Source organism: Parasteatoda tepidariorum, chromosome 7 (assembly GCF_043381705.1).
Source record: "Parasteatoda tepidariorum isolate YZ-2023 chromosome 7, CAS_Ptep_4.0, whole genome shotgun sequence".
Classification (NCBI taxonomy): Eukaryota; Metazoa; Arthropoda; class Arachnida; order Araneae; family Theridiidae; genus Parasteatoda; species Parasteatoda tepidariorum.
In genome coordinates this window covers 6,937,623-6,955,772 of record NC_092210.1, presented here as the reverse complement: position 1 = coordinate 6,955,772, position 18,150 = coordinate 6,937,623, and the positions used below count along the sequence as shown (strand labels likewise).

The 18,150-nt window shown below is 31.1% G+C and overlaps 1 protein-coding gene across 1 annotated transcript in view; it reads left to right on the top strand.

The window, feature by feature from the left end:
- The first annotated feature begins 1,772 nt into the window (after positions 1 to 1,772).
- The window catches only part of LOC107455186 (sushi, von Willebrand factor type A, EGF and pentraxin domain-containing protein 1), a 52,783-nt gene continuing 36,405 nt past the window's right edge, over positions 1,773 to 18,150 (top strand). Inside the window, exon 1 of the mRNA XM_043052213.2 lies at positions 1,773 to 1,963. Coding sequence (XP_042908147.1) covers positions 1,903 to 1,963 — 61 coding nt within the window. The 5' untranslated portion in view covers positions 1,773 to 1,902. The remainder of the gene's footprint in view (positions 1,964 to 18,150) is intronic.

Sequence of the window (18,150 nt, the reverse complement as noted above, 5' to 3'; positions counted from 1 at the left end):
TTTTAAAAAGTTTTTGCAAAGAAAAAAAAACGTTAAAAAAAGGTGATTTTTTTCAATTTTGTTTTTCGGTCATTTTTGATTCGATTTTGCACAAATATCAAATTTTGTCATTTTAAATTAACATGAATTAATTCAACTGAATGAAATTAACATAATTAAATTCAACAATTAATTCATGCAAAAATTGTTATGAGTACTTCTAGATGCTTAATTAATAAAATTCAATTAATGAATTAATATTTGAAAAAACTGTATTAACATCAAGCGGCATCCTCAAGTTTAAGCAAATGTATTTGAACAGGAATGGCTGAATAAAAAGTATTTTATTAACGATTGGAAATTTGAACAAGATACATAAATATATACAGGTAGAGTATGAAAAAAAGGCGCGTGGTATCAGGCAACAATAAAAGTATTATTTTGGTGACGTGGACCACACGTGCTACCACGTCATGTTCTTTATTGAATTTATCTGACACAGCGAATATAAAATAATTAAATATTTAAATGTGCGCAATGAACTATTTTTTTGTTCAAATAGAGAAGAAATAGAAACTCTTCAAATAGAAATTATCACTGCTGCTATTTTTAAAATTTGTGAAAAACTGAATCGAACTATATTAAAATTTAAAACAATGACAAACTCTTAAACCAATCAGAAAATTGCGTTCTGAAATTCGTTCGATCAGAAAATTCGTTTTTCGCTCATCTCTATTTAATTAACGAATTAATATTTGAAAAAACTCAAGTGTAACATCAAGTGTCATCCACTATAAAATTTTAAAAAAAATTGTATTTGAATTTGAATGGATGAATAAAAAGTATTTTATTAGCTATTGAATATTTGAACAAGATATAGGGAGAGTGTGAGCTAATAGTAGGAATTGAATAAAGTCTAAAATGTATTTGAACTTGAATGGATGAATAAAAAGTATTTTATTAGCTATTGAATATTTGAACAAGATATAGGGAGAGTGTGAGCTAATAGTAGGAATTGAATAAAGTCTAAAATGTATTTGAACTTGAGTGGATGANTCTTTATTCAATTCATCTGACACAGAAAATATCAAATAATTAAATATTTAAATGTGTGCAATAAACTAATTTTTCGTTCAAATAGAGAAGAAACAGAAATTCTTCAAATAGAAATTATTTATGCTGTTATTTTCAAAATATGTGAAAAACTGAATCGTTTATTTAAAATTTAAAACAATGACTAACGCTTTAACCAATCAGAAAATTGCGTTCTGAAAATTTCTTCGATTAGAAAATTCGTTTTTCGCTCATCTCTATTTAATTAACGAACTAATATTTGAAAAAATTGTATTAACATCAAGTGTCATCTACTACAAGTTCGAATAAATGTATTTGAATTTGAGTGGATGAATATAAAGTATTTTATTAACGATTGAATATTTGAACAAGATATAGGGAGAATGTGAACTAATAGTACGAATTAAAAAAATAAGTTACGACAAAAGAAATGAACGAGTGTTGTTCGAAAACTATAACACATTAATTCCTGTGAAAGTTTATCGTTGAAGATGTAAATTTAAATATTTTTGACGATGCAAATAATGAAACGGAAACAGAAATAAAAATTTAAACGCTTTAAACAAATGATGAATTAAATATTTAAATTCTAACCTCATTTACGGTGAATGATTCATTATTATTAACATCGCACTTAGCAAGGGAGGGGGAGGAGTGGAGAGAAATGTTTGTTGATGAAAGAAGTTAGTTTTTTAATTTACTTATTTTTTTCCGCGAGTAGTTTTTGTTCCACCTTCTAAGGCGCATGCTCAGAGATTGCGTGAGGTCGGAAAAAAGCGGGAGGGGCAAAATTCTCCTCGTGTTTTCAGTTGTGGCGATTTCTGTAGTGCAGTGTGGAAATATGATGAGATGATCTTTCGCTTGAAGCTGATCGTTTGGATTTTATTTCTTATCCATTCGGAAGTCGGGGGTATGTTCTTTTATCTTTTTTCGCCCAACTAAGCGGTATTATAATTCATTTTTTCACAGTACGAAATTTCAAAAATAATGTAGTCTAGATGTATTATGTACTGTTATTATTTTGGGTAAACGCGGGGCCGTCTTAATAACATGCTGTGCCCCGGGCATAGAAATCATTAAGTTTAAAATCTTACTGAAAACTTACATATGCATAAAATACAGCATTTTTAAACTATGCATAATATTAAAAAAAAATTTAGATGGTAATCAGTTGCAACCGCCGAATAATGAAATAACTCTGAAAAACCATAGAAGCTAATTAAAATAATTAACTTGTGAAAAAAAATGGTATGAATTATTTCGTCAAACTTAGCAGTTATTAAAACATCTTTTAATGCACATCAGACATAACCAGTTTAAAAGCTGTTGTCCCATGGTGATGTGTAATTCTAAACTCCTCCGATTATTACTATATTTAACTAATTTTAAATACTAAACAGAGTTGGTGGTGCACAAGCATTTTTAGAGACATTAAAACTTGCTCGCATTAATTTACTTGACATCGATATTTTTTCCGGAACACAATGATATGTCAACATTTGCAGGAAATGAGAGTCGAGTACCTAAAAACTTCGTAGCAATGTAGAAAAATAGATTTTGGGTGCCTTTTTAGGTTTTCCTGGTGATAAACTGTTCGAATTATTGGTGTGTGTGATGATAATCAATCACTATTTGTAGAAAGAGAAGCAAAATACACACTTAATGCAATAGATTATATATTTTTTATTAAATATATAAGGCAATGTTATTTATCAAATTTTTTTAATACAATTTTTGAAAAGTAACATTCTGAAGGACCCCCTGACTGCCCGGGTGTGCCCATGCGTAAAGACGGTGTTTATTTTGTATTTTTTTGCATTATAATGCCAAATGTAATACTAATACGCAAAAACGTGGGTTTTAGTGTTTTATTCCATAACTTATGTATTCCCCACCTTCAACAGTTAAGATCACCATTTAACACGCAATTAGTAATTTCTTAACGAAACTGGTGTAACATGTTACTACCAGCATTTCAATGTCTCCTGAAATTTAAATCTTAATCATAATATATTAGGTATGGATAAGAGTTTTCAAGTTTAACTCTGCTACTGTTATTTAGTAATATAACTTTCAAAGTCTATAATAAATTATTTGAATTTCTATGTAAGTCTTCCATCAAGCTTGAAAGTCCGTATGAAATTTGAAAATCTTTTATTGAAATACATTATTTTGTAACAAATCTTAACTTAACATAAGCATGTTACTTACAAAACATACTCAATACCGGAACAGATCCGAAATTTGAATCTTATAATATATTAGACACATATAAGAACTCACAAGTTCTGCAATGAGTTAGAACTTTAAATCATTTGTTTGTAACATTTTTGAAAAACTACTGGGTTTTTCATTTAGTTTTTGACAGTAAATATGCGTCATTTTTTAAATGTATTTTGACATTATAAATTTTTTTTTTAATTTCCAGCCGTCATTATAGAAGAAATTTGGTTCTGTTAACGAAATTTGCTGGGAATTGTTTGTCGCTAAAACAGGCCCTTCGCAAAATATTTAACAGCAAAAACGCTTTATAAAATTGTTTACTATTTATTGTTGAAACAGATCCTTCACAAAGTGTTTTACTATAAAAACTATATACTTTAAACTATATACTTTACTATATACTGTAAACTATATACATTACCAAAACTATATACTTTAAACCAGTGTTCCCCAACCACCGGTCCGCGCGACCGATACCGGTCCGTGGAACAAATGGTACCGGGCAGCCCGTTTCATTGAAACTGAATTTAAATTCCAAGGTTTGTACCCCAAATTAAAAATATCTGAGTTCCATTAAAATTTCATTTATTTAAAAAAAAAGTCGGCCCTCGAAGGTAGTGACATAAATTATTTAATGTTTTGAAAAGTTAAAAAAAAGAAAAAAAAACCACCGCAACTCTTTTCTCTTTCAATTAGTTTTAATTTAAAAAAAATCAATAATCATAACTGTAAATATCACTAATAAAACACGAAATTTACATTGGAACTAATGAAGAACAGTAACAGCAACCAAAATAAAGCAACGGAATAAACTGGACATAAGCAACGCACTTCGAGTCTCATTGCAAAGAAACAAGCTCAGGGTTCTCATTGATTTAACGTTCTTGTAAGTTAAAATGTTAAATCACTTTATATTTATTTTTTGGCGTAACAGTATTTTATTTCGAAGGCATGTTTAAATACAATTAAATTAAACTTAATAAATCAAAATAATTTAAAATGTAAACAATCCACGTCCCCTCCCCCAGCGGCCGCGGTAAAATTATCAAACGTTGACTGGTCCGCGGTGACAAAAAGGTTGGGGAACATTGCTTTAAACTACATACTTTACCAAAACTGCATACTTTAAACTATATACTTTACAGAAACTATATACTTTAAACTATATATTTTGTCTCAGAAATTAGCCTTTTGCAGTATTTTTCATTAAAGATAATAAACCCTTCACAAATAGTGTCTGATTTATCATAAGGCCTCACAGACCCAGGCTTAGGGCCCCTCCTACTTCTGGGGGCCTCCTAAATGTTACAAATATATTCTATTTGTGTTTTTCCTTAGGGATTTTCTATTAGAAGTAATAGTTAATAAAAATTGAAAAACGTATTTAATGAAGAGTACGTATTTAATGAAGTATTGAAATACGCTTTTAAATTAATTAATCTATCGCTAACATGTTTTAATTTAAAAACTCTTCACAATTAATTAACGTGTAAATTTGGTTTAGGGTAACAATTAGGCTGCCCCTGACAGTCTTGTGCCTAGGACCCCCGCTTTTCTAAAGCAAGCCCTGTTCACAAAAGTCTTCTTTTGCAAAATGAAATCGATGACGTGTGACTTAATTTTAGAACAACTTTATCAAGAATCAGTTCTCGTTTTCTTTTTTCTTTCACAGAAATTAAACCTCTTTTTCACATATTCACAAATCAGAACCGTGGCAGGGAAAAAAACTATGGTAATTTTAGATTGATTAAAATGAGTAGGTTTTCCACAAAAATGGGAAAGAGTTTTTATTCAGTTTCCTAGTTTTTGTTCATGAAATCATTAATAGATTTTTTTTTAAAAAAACGAGCCTTTTAAGATCTACAATACCACTCCTTAATGAACATATGAAATGTTATCTTTGTACATATGAAATGTTATCTTTGAAATGTTATCTTTGTATAAGAGAAAGTTTAGTTCTGCAGAAAATGTTCCTATTTAATTCCTTTTATTTATTTTTATAACGAAATTTTTTGCATGCTTCTTGCCACACACAGTAATTAGGCCTGACTTTGGAAAAACTCCAAATATTTCGGAGGTTTTTTTTTTTTCTTTTTTAATGAACTGGAAACTATCTTTACAAAATCTGGCAACGTTTCTTCTTGCCGAATAACCGCCTCAGTTGTAAAATAAAAGTTACTTCATTTTACTTTCATTTACTTTGAACAAAGCCCCGTAAAATCATATTTGTTTTGTGCAGCGAAATTTCATCTTTGGAAAATCGAGTCTGGTGTACTGAAGGGTAAGATACGGGGGTTATAACTTGAAGATATATATAGTTGATATACTTGAAGATATATATAGTTGATATACTTGAAGATATGCTTGATATATACTTGAAGATATATATAGATATATGATACTTGATATATGGTACTTGATATACTTGAAGATATTTATAGATATATAGTTGAAACATTACGCTTGAAAATATAAAATAATTTTTTTAGAAAATTGCACAAATCAATTTTACCTTTAAAAATTCTAAAAGTTCCTTGTGGGGGGCTCTAAAAATTTTTGAAGCTTTGGACGTACGGCCTCAGTGGTCACCCTCTAAATCCTGCTTGCCCCTGTAAATGCTGTGAGGAAGGTGTGAAATTGTCTGCCCCGTTTGAGTGCTATATACTTCAAATGAGTGTAAAATATATGAATTCTCATTCCAGCAATTTTATAACCGTCGTTGAACAGCCGACCCAATTTTGGGTTTACGAAGAAGACAAGGGAATTCCCGGATACAGTATTGGGAGAAATTTGCCTTCGTAGAGGATTTTTTATGGAACTAACCCTCATTTGCCTTACATGTAGAGGAAAACCACGAAAACCTCTCACGGTTAGTCAGACTGCAAGGGGACTCTCACCCATGATCCGTCTACCACAAATGATAATTTAGTCGACACTGTGGCCGGTGTGAGCCGGATGCGGATCGTATCAACCGTCCACAGTTGGGATTCGAGCCCGGTTCACCTCATTGGAAAGCGAACACTCTATCCCCTGAGACATCACGGCTCTCATCCCAGCTATTGCGAATACGAACATTTTTATTGCTTATTTTCTCCTGACGACAATTCCAAAGTTCCTCTTACAAAGTTCCTCAAATCGATTCACTCATTTTTTTCTCTCCTAAGTCTCGTTGTATACTACCTCAGTTTTTATACTTTAACGCATTTTATTTTAATTAAAATGAAAGCTTGTTCTTGCTCAGGTCTGTTCAGATTGCTGCGCTATTGCACTTTTCACCTAGGTCTCTTTCTCTCTTTTTTTTTTTTTTACAGAATTAGAATAAAAATTTCTAAATGGAGATGCGTCTTGTTATATTAGCCATTACCGGTCTTGTTACCCACCCCTTGCAATAAGTTCTGCCTGAAACAAAGGATATTAGAGAGATTTAGCATAGCTTTTATCTTGCATTAATCATAACGCAAGCCTTATTTCCTACACAGGTAATACGATTTATATGGAAATTTCTGCGCATGCACTCTGAATCTGGAATTCCGTCCACTTTAGAATTTTGCTTTATTCACTTGTTTAATTGCGTTATTTTTAATGATACAAATTAGGTGAAAATGCGTTATAACTTATTCTTTATTTTTTCGCATTTACCTAATTGTCTCCTAAGCATACAAATTATTCAATTAAAAAAATAATAATAGAAAGCGAATGTTGCTTATTATATTGTAACACGGAAGGAAAAAATATCTTGCGAAGATCCATTTTTCTCCCGGGTTCTTGTGTTTATGTCTATTTTGTTTCTATACATAGAATAAACTGTCTTTTCTAATTTAAGCAGAAATGCCCGCAAACGTTAGCATCTGGAAAACACGGATCATGGAAAAAAACATGCACGTAATAAAAATAAAAACAACCCTATTTTTTTCTCATTTGTATTTATATCATGCTTATAAATAAAGTTTGTTTTAGCATCATACAGAAATAAATTTACGAGGGATGAATGAGAAATGTTTTTACCTAATGCATGAAAAAAAAGTATTTTTTCATAAAGAAATAATATATATATATATATATATATGAGATAGCGTTTTTTTTTCGCACACTGTACATCGAATTTGTTCATTTTATTATATGCTAAATAGAACTTACAGTCTCTTGAAAAAGGAAATACTTATAAATACTTTATTTAACAGTGCCTGTCGTTACATGAAACAACACTTTTTAGTGAACAAATATTATGCAATTTTTATGACAGTTATTGGCAGCTGTTCATTCCCTGAGCAGTATGTTGGTGAAATTAAAAAATGCAAAAAGTGGTCCAAAAAATCATCATAAATGACCAATAAAAAAATTAAAAATAATGTTCTCAATAATTTTTCGAAAACATGTTTTATAATAGCTTTTTTTATTTAAAAAAAATTATAAATCGTAATTTGTATTTATAAATTTAGTAAAAAAAAAAGATATTTAAAATGGATCTGCAATTTATAAACAAATAGAACGTTAATAAATATCCGATAAGGATAAATAGAAGTCTATTAATTTTTAAATATTATCCTCAAAAACATTGGAATTGTGTTAGATTAGGGTTGCACAACCTGCGGCCCGACGACTGTTGGTGAGCTGCCCACGGAAGCTTTTAAATGCAAACAAAAAACATTTTTTTAATTTGTTTTTGTTTAAACATTATACATTTTCTTTAGTTAAAATATTTAATTAAAATTAGCAACTTAATTGTTCCCAATAAAATTGTGTTTTTTGTTTAAAAAAATTATATGACTCTATAAAATGCATATATTTTTTGCACTTTCATTTTGTAAGCTTCTTTTTGGTTTTAGAATGTATATCCCTTCCCCCAATATTTATGTATATATATGTATACATAATTTATATATTTAACAAATTAATAATTGTGAAAAATGGAAAAAAGTTTTCCTAAAAAAAGTGTCAGATTTTTTAGTTTTAAATAAATTGAAATAATTAAGAGCATTTAATTTTCTTCAAATATGTTATTAAGTTTACTGATAAAAAAACTGCATATAACACTAATGTTTATGTAGAAATTATCATATTTACCAACAAAATATTCTTGCGGCCCTTTGTTTATCTACCTGCTGTGCAAGTGGCCCTTCACTCCAAAAGTTTGTGCACCCCTATGTTAGATTATCAAATGTTTTCAAATACTCAAAAGATTGCACTTTTTCTTCTTCCAGAAGCAAATTGTTGTTTGTATTATTTCCAGCAAGGTGATATATATAGAATTTAAAATTGCTTTGTGTTTGAAGCTGTCAAACTGTGTCATTTTTATTTTCTTTGGCAAAACAGATTTGGAAAAAAAATTCTAAGATTCCAGAGTTAGGCACAGAATATTCTCGTTACTCGAGTGGTGAGTTTCTTAATTGAAAACTCAAGTGTAGATCGTTTTATATAGCATTACAAATTTTCCATAAATGACCGATGAAAAAAAGATAAGAATATAATGGCTTCCCTGTGTAAAATATGTTGTGTGGGCGATTACGGTTTCTTTAATTTTTTTTCCCTTTCTTTTAAAGTCTAAACAACTTTTTTTTTCTCTCTTAATATTGAAGCTCCTTCGATACTAGTCACTGAAAGTCTTCGAGGACCGCCGCCAAATTAAAACTATCTGTATTGAGGTCAAGGTTTTTGTTTCCTTGGAATTCTCGTTATTTTTAACAAAATTAAAAAGTTTCGGTATTTTCTCATTAAAGCACGGGGAGAACGAAACCTTTTCAAGGTTTGAGATAGACCAGTTGTATAATAGAAATTAAGCTAAAAGTACGAGTTTTCGACCCGGAAAAATCTAACTTTCATTCAGTAACATAACTGAGTCAAAATGACTATTCCTATGTTCAGTACCGTTTTTATGCATGGGCACACCCTGGTAACGTTTTCGATTCACTTAAAAAGTTCTCCAGACATTGCGAGAAATTAAATTAATTAATTAGATTATTTAAATTAAGTTAAATTAAATTAACTAAATTAAATTAAATAAGATAATTAAAATAAATTTATTAAAATAATTAAATTGAATTAAATAAATTAATTAAGATAATTAAATTAAATTAATTATATTAATCGCATAATATGAAATTAACATTAAGGGATCCAAGGTTTCGTTTGCTCCACTGTCTAAACTACAGTGGGAGTCCCACTGTAGTTAACCGTCTTTATGCATGGGCACACCCGGGCAGTGTCCGAGGGCCCCAAGCACTCAGGGGGAACTTGAGAATTCAACTTCTTATAAATTGTATAAAAGAAAAACTAAGAATAAACAACATTGCATTATATATTTTTAAAATAAATATATTCTTGCGTAAAACGTGTGCATTTTTTCAGCAATTAGTGTTTGAGTATCATGCAAACACCAATAGTTTGAGCAGTTTATCACCTGGAAAACTTAAAAAGTCAACGTTTCTACGTTAAAATGAAGTTTTTAGGTACTCAACTCTTCAAGTCATACTAACTCAGGGTTTAAGCTGAGTCTAAAAATTCATTAGCAAAAAAGCTAAAATCTGAAAAAAAGTTTTAGCAAAATGCTAAAATGCCATTAGGCGTATAATAAAACTTTATATCAAACTAGTACTGAAAGTTATCTGACAAAGAATAGCTTAATGTACAAGAATATCAAAAAGAATACCTATAACAAAAAAAAAACACATTTATTATTTATCAAAACATTTTGGTTTATAATTAACAATCTTCCTTTCTTTCATGTTTGCCCATTTTACAAATGCTTCTTGAAAGTTAAATGCACTTTCAGGGCCCTCAATATTAATCATTAACAAATTGTTTACATGGTTGATTAACAACCTGTTTCGAATATTAGTTTTAATCAAATTAAGGCAGCTAAAGCCCCTTTCACAGTCAACAGTGTGCATTGGTATTGTTGCACAATACTCTATAACAGAAGTTATTAATGGGTACTGTTCAGACACATCATTGGTATATAAAAATAAAAGTAATTCATTAAATGACATGTTTTTACATCGTTGCATTAAGATGTGTTTAAATAATCCCCATTCACAAAGTAATTCAGTTTCTGTAAACTGAAAATCTTTTCTGGGAGATTCCGAAAACAAATTGAAAATGCAACGGATTTCCTTTACACCATAATGCTGTAATTCTTCCGAACTATGGGGCATCCTGCTAGGTATAAATATATTGAACATTTCGATTTTATCCAAATCTCCCAATCTATCAGTAATATTTTCAATGATACAGTTTAAAAAATTGTGCATCAAATTACGGAATCTTTCCCTCTGTTTCAGTCCATCTAAAATTATATGGCCCTGAAACTCAAATTTTTCACTTTCCTTCTTAGGCACATCATCTAAAAAACTCATATAATGAGTGCCGGTGCCATTTTTTATTTCTTCTAAACTTGAAATACAAGCCTTCACACTTGATTGAACATATTCAAAATTTAAATTAGATTTTTGAAATATGAGGCTTAATTTATTAATGTTGAACATGATATCATTCATGATGGCAGTGGTTGCTAAAAACAAAAAAGTAGTTATATTTTTTAACAACCCTTGAGCAACAGGACGTTTGTCTTCCATTAAAACACTAACAAGAGCTTGCCAGTTGCAATCCAGAGCTGTAACTGAATTCCCCAAAGACAACCACCGAGTTGTTGATAACTTTATGAATTTCCTTGATTTTTGTTCAAGGATATCTTGAACATTCTTCAATCGCCTGGTATTTGCAGGGGAGCATTCAAAATAAGAGTGAATTCTTTTTATTATGTCCTGAAACTTTACCAGGTAAGCATTCTCAGACGCTGCTTGGCTCACGGCTAATGCTAGCCTATGTGCCACACAATGTACTGAAATTAAATGCTGATTTTGGTTTTTGAACAGAGCAGCAACCCCCGCTCTAACACCAGTCATAACTGAAGATCCATCTGTACCTAAGGATGAGCATTTTGTAACATCTATTTTCAAACTCTCAAGTGTCTTTATCAAAGAAGAATAAATAAAATTAGCACTTTATTTCGCGGAAGCTTCTTTTTTAATGGAATTTAGTAAAATCCTTTAGCAAAAATGCGAAAATGCTTTGTTGAATTTTAGCATTTTTGAGGGGTCTTTTCGCATTTTGCGAAAAAAGCTACCGTAGCGGAAACCCTGTACTAACTCTAAATATGCTTGACCACCACTAACTTTGTTTAGTATTTTTCATTAGTTAAATAAAATAATAATTGAAAGAGTTTAAAATTACAAAGCACTATGGGACAGAAACTTTTGAGCTGGTTATGTCTGACGTGCATTTTGAAAGGTATTTTAATAACTGACTTTAATAGTTAGACGAAATAATTCATACCTTTTCAATTTTTTTACCCTTATGTCTTTTTTAAAATTTAATTAGTTTAATTTGCTTCTTAGTTTTGAAAATTATTTTATTATTTGAGGATTGCAACTAATTAGCATCTCAATTTTTTTAGAGCTATGCATTGTTTATGAAGGCTTTATTTTATGTGCATTGAGTTTTTGGGGTTATAAAAATGTACTTAAGTTTGTTAAAAATTATATAATAGTTTTAAAAGGCTTTAGTTTATGTCTGTTAAGTTTGTTAGTTCTATTGTAAACAGTATGACTTGTTAAGGGGGCTAAAAACATTTCTGTGCCCGGGGTCCCTGATTGCTATTAAAACGGCTTCTGTGTTTCGTAAGGCTTTTAAGCGTCACTATTCCATGTTTAGTGTTTTGCAATTATCGGAGACAAAAAGATTTGCTCAACTCTGGCTATTACTCGAAAGAAATTGGTTCCGTATCCGGCAAATAATACGCAATTATTTAAGTTTTATTAGTAAATGTTTTCAATAAATTATTTTTCATTTCATAAATTCCTTATACAATGTTATCGAGTTAAATTGCAAGGTTATCAAATGGATAATACAGATTAACTTAATGTATTTTTTTTTACTTCATTTTATTGCGTTGCATGGACGTCCCACTTTCGGATTTACGACTATCAATGACTCCGTAGCAACTCCAGTCCTCAAATCCGTTAAACACCCAGCTCCCCCTGAGCCACCGTAACTCTAATGCATTTTTTATAATTATTTCTTGGTTTATAATTGTTTCTTAGTTTATAATTATTCACTGAAGAGTATTTTTTGTAAAAAAAAGTTCCGTGAGAAGTACCCTTAATCTATATTTTTAGAATGCTTATTCAGTGAAAAATTATATTTGTATTAGTGGTTGCAAATTAATATTTAAGCGAGAGGGAAAAGAGACAATCTGTTTAATCACTATTAAGGAAGATGTGTACACAAACCTGTTTTATTGGAGGAGGAAGCAAGAGGAGTTTCATAGACGTTTATTAGAAAAACTTCATCCGACTATCAAAAAGCTTTTTTTTTTTTTTTTTTTTTTATTNTTTTTTTTTTTTTTTTTTTTTTTTTTTTTTTTTTTTTTGCACGTCCATTTTAAGTAACAGTAATTTGTCAAATTTTTTTTAGTTTTCGTCATTTTTCTAGTTTAAATAATTATTTCCGCCCCCAATGGGTTGGGACACTTTTTTTTTAACAATTAAATTATGTTCATTATTATTATATCAAATGTGTACACAAACGTGAACATCCTGAATAACTTTTCATTTAATGATTGGATTTTCACTCACTAGGACTTATTCTTACTGGCTCACGTAAAATGTGCTAATTAATTAGTCCAGACAATATTTTGAGTTTAGAAATCAGATACGATACCGTATTTTTTCTGAAAAACCAAACAGACTTTTTTTTTTGTTGAATTTTCGACCTTTAAATTATGGAAGTTGGCCGCAATGTTGAAAATATAGCCCCAATATTTTAGGCTGGAGAGCAGTCCAAAATTTGGGCCTTTTATTGCTAATTTTACATTTATGGCTATCGCTACTAAAAACATTTAATGGATCGAAAGGTTTTTTGCCGATGAGTAAAAGATTTCGTTTATCCAAAGTTAATTTCATGCTAAATATATTTTTTAACAAATATTTATTATTTTTATTATATTGTTTAATAATAGTTTAAAACTTTTGAGTTGTAAGGCAAAAACATTTTTACATCATTTTAAGAAATATAATTTTAAATGGCAAAATGCAAAATTTGTGCGAAAATCAGTCGTTTCTCAGTTAATAAATATTAAAAAAGTCGTATACTTAAAATGTCTCAAAAACTATTCGAGTCATTTTTATTCTCGAAATTTTTATCCGTGTTATATTTTTTGTTCTCTCTTTTCATTTATTCTTTTTGAAATATGAAATAATGTTGTCTTCTTGATATCGAGACTTAGAAAGAATTCAGTTTTTCAGAATAGAAACATTTCATTAAAATTAAATATTCGTTATTCCATATAAGATCCTTCTTGAGAAAAACTTGTCATATCAAGTTGATAATTCAACATCCTTTTGTGAATCACGCAACATCATTCTGTTACACTCTCAAGTTCGCAACTGACTTCTCTAATTCTAAATTGGTATCGTTCCCAGAAATGTTATGCGGTTTTAAGTGTCTTACAAAATGGTGGGGGGAAAAAATATGAAGTGCGGCGTTGTAGGAAGTTGCGCAAATCTGTGTATAAAAGGAACTTTTTCTTAAGAATAGTCTGCTAGGATGTCCTTGAGTTCCATGGAAAAGTGCTCGCAAAGGAAGAATCCACAAAAGGTGATAAACTCTTTGCTCGGAAATAGTTTTATGTAAATCATCTTCAAATTGTCGCTGGTTGACCCATCTGACTTACGTTCTTTCCTCTCTGAGAACTTATTGTTCTTTCCTGTTGTGAATTCTGCTGACTGCAATACTTGAGATGCGTCTATTTTTAATAAAGCTTTATATTTTATTTTATTTTATAACAGTCGTTGAACGACCGACACAATTTTGAGGGGTTTACGACTACTAATGTTCAACTCCGTAGCCTTGTAATTCTGAACATAATCCAGAAGACAAGGGAACTCCTGGATTAAGTATTGGGAGAAATTTACCTACGTGGAGGACTTTTTTATGGAACTCATCCGCATTTGCATTATATGAAGAGGAAAACCACAAAAATATCCCACGGTTAGTTCACGGCAAGGGGACTCTAAACCATGATCCGTTTAACCCTGAGGATATTTTTACGTCAGCACTGTGCTCGGTGCAAACCGGATGCGGAATTCGTAACGATTAGCCATCTCTGGGATTCGAACCCGGTTCACCTTATTGGAAGACGAACACTCAATCCCCTGAGACATCACGGCTCCTAATGTTCAGCATTTTATTTAATTTTATACCAGCCGTTGAACAGCCGACCCAATTTTTTGGATTTATGACTTCTAATGTTCAACTCCGTAGCCTTGTAATTTTGAAACCAATCCAGAAGACAAGGGAACTCCTGGATCAAGTATTGGGAGAAATTTGCCTTCGGGGAATAATAGTTCGCGAAGTTTTAATAGTTTGCTTAAACACCGGCTCAAAAATGTCTAAATGTGGTTCATTATGTTTATGATGATAAGTAATAATTTCAATCCGAGGCTCCCAACGCCCCCCCCCCCTCCCAGTGGGTAATGAAAGGAGTGCTAAGAAAATTATCGATGTTTGAAAGGTGCCTAGGGAGTTCTCCACAAACTATTAATAAAATTATTAGCATTGAGTGCATAAAATTAATTTGAACTTCGATTATTTAATTTACATATTTAAATTAGCTACATGATATTAATGAGTCAAGCCGGAAACTGATACTAAATCTACAACGTAATATGCCTCATTAATTTTAGGGCAAACTTTTTAAAATTTTATCTACGAGTTATTTTTTATCAAAATTAGTATAAAAATTATTCTCAACGTCGTTAAGGAGGCATAATATGAATAATTTTAAGGCCATCAATGTTATGGAAGTGTATTATAACAAAAATAATAAAAGCACCAAAATGGGACAATATTTTTGTTATCATTATCGTTTTTTTCTTCTTATATAAAGGGGCAATGCAAATTGTTTTGACTTGCTAAGTGAAAGCAGATAAAAAAAAATTAAAATATTAAATGGTGGATACATATGAGTTAAATAATTCATGCGATATTTTTGTTTTCGTAGTTATAAATATTTCTCTAAATATTTTTTTCAAGAACACAATCTTTTTTTTCTTCTTTTAATCCACGGGAACTAACTGAACTAATCATAGTCGAAATCGATCAAATGTTTCCGGTATTACAACTATGGGCATAAATATATGTTACTGTAAATGGCAGAAATTGATGTTTGTTTTATTTTATAACCGTCGTTGCACAGCCGACCCAATTTTGGGTTTACGACTACTAATGTTCTACTCAGTAGCCTTGTAATTTAAAACCCAATCCAGAAGACAAGGGAACTCTTGGATCAAGTTTTGGCAGAAATTTGCCTTCGTGAAGGACTTTTTGATGGAACTAGCCCGCATTTGCGTTACATGGAGAGGAAAGCCATGAGAGCCTTTCACGAGTAGCCTGACAGCAAGGGGACTCTAAACCATGATTCGTCTAACACAGAGGATATTTTACGTCAGCATGGTGGTCAGGGAAAGCCAGATGCGGAATTCGTATCGACCAGCCATCGCTGGGATTTGAACGAGGGTTCCCCTTATTGGAAGATGAACGCTCTATCCCCTGAGACATCGAGGCTCAATGAAAAGATTGTGTTTTTAAGAAATGGCGGTTAATTTCTAGGCAAGGAGAGCGAATTTTTGGGTTCACGACTATTAATGTTCAACTCAGTAGCCTTGTAATTTTGAACCCAATTCAGAAGACAAGGGAACTCTCCTGGATCAAGTATTGAGAGAAATTTGGCTTTGTGGAGGACTTTTTTTGATGGAACTAACCCGCATTTGCGTTACATGGAGTGGAAGACCACGAGGACCTCTCACGGTTAGCCTGACGGCAAAGGGACTCAAACCCATGATCCGTCTACCACTGAGGATATTTCACGTCAGCACTGTGGTCGGTTCAAGCCGGATGCGGAATTCGTATTCCAATCATCGCCGGGATTCGAGCCCGGTTCACCTCATTGGAAGGCGAACGCTCTATCCCCTGAGTCATCGCGACTCAGAAATTAGTTGGTTGTTGACTTCCACCGGTGAATGTTTACAATCACATAGTTGCTTTGGTAAATGTCCCAGAAATATATGCTGACTAGTAAGTGCCACTGCCCGGTATTCACTTCTCCCATATGCCCATCAACATCAAAATTTTTTTAAAGGTCAAGTGCCACTGCCCTGTTATGCATGTAACCGTAACTCCGAACGCAGGTTTCTCCTAATCTATTATCTGCAGATGTTAAAATATCGAATAAATATAGCAATAGCAACGAATAAAATAATATCAAATCGAATATAACAACCATTTCGGACGTTCTTTAAAGCGACTGTGTGATTGTTGACATTCACCGGTGAAAGTCTACTTTGACTTGAATTTGGTCATTCACGGTAACATATGCAAACAATTAGTAGCAAACTCAAAGTATATAATTTGACTACTAGAAAATTTACTACGTTTTTGTTTCATTTTATTCATTGAAATGTATTCTATTGTAATTTTTTTTTTAAAAATTAGTATTTAATGTAATGTAGATTTTTTTTAAAAAAAATTCACAGTTCAAGTTTTGGAAATACTTAAGAAGAAAAGGGATTTTTCTTCATTCATGTTAACCAACGGAGAACAACTTTCTTATTTATTCTGCAACTAAATTAATATTTTTCAAACATTTTTGTTTCGTTTTATTCATTCAAATGTTTTGTATGAGATTTTTAAAAATAACTCCCTGTTTGACATGTGATTTTTGACGTATGTTAACTTGGTAGGTTAACTTTGGGGGAAGTAGAATCCCTTTTCTTAGTAAGAAATCGTAGAAATCATGAGTCATTCTTTTTCTTTTTTTATGATGCAATAGGTTGTTTAATTCAGATAGATTTTACAAATGAATCAAAGCTAACAATGTTTTGTTAACAGTCAATTTTGCGTGTTCTTTAATTTTATTTTTTCAACATAGCTTCTTTGTGGGAAAAACATTACTTTGAGAATCGCAACCCTGCGGCGGCGGAAGCATACGTTAGTAGGACTAAAAAAAAATGACATGATCTTAGCGTAGTCCGTGACCCGTGACACAAAGGCAGTTCACACATGAAAACAAATGGGAATAAATGTACCCCTCTTAAAAGATTTAGAAATATCTAAGCGAAAATTTAACTATTTATAAAATTCTAATGATGGTGCAGTTTTCCATTGTTGTCGGTGCATTATTATTGGCCGGAGAATCACATGGTAGGATCCAGTTTTCCCACATTAATTTTCAGGTTGGTTTGGTTGTCATCAAGATAAAATTGATATAAGTTATAACGGTATTGTTTTCCGATAAATATTTTTACATCTCTAATTTAAACCTGGTACTGTTATTATTGCGTTTTTCATTTTGTTTGTTTTCTAAATTAAGAGTTTAAGAGGATTGTTTTTATTATTACTATTATTAGAATAACGTAATTCTGCTTTACATTTTAAGATAAAGTTACTATTTAAGTAGGTGTCTGATATTATTAACCGTTTTACAATTATTATTTTTTGTTGCAAATTACATTGATATGCTAGTATGAAGAGATTCGTTAATATAGAACTTAAATTTCAACTTCATGCACAAAGTGATGATTGCAAAAGTTGTATTTAAAATAGACATCCGTTCGTTTGATAAGCAAAAGTAGTAAATTTCACTTGTGAACTCACCAAATTTGTTATTAAAATACACTTTTAATTTTAAAGGTTGTTTCAAAAAAGGATTACTTAGAAAAATGATTTTTGTTCACTAATAGATCTTAATAGTATCATAAGAGAAATATTTGGACATGGGAATTGGTGGGACAAGTGCTCTTTTTAATATATATATATATA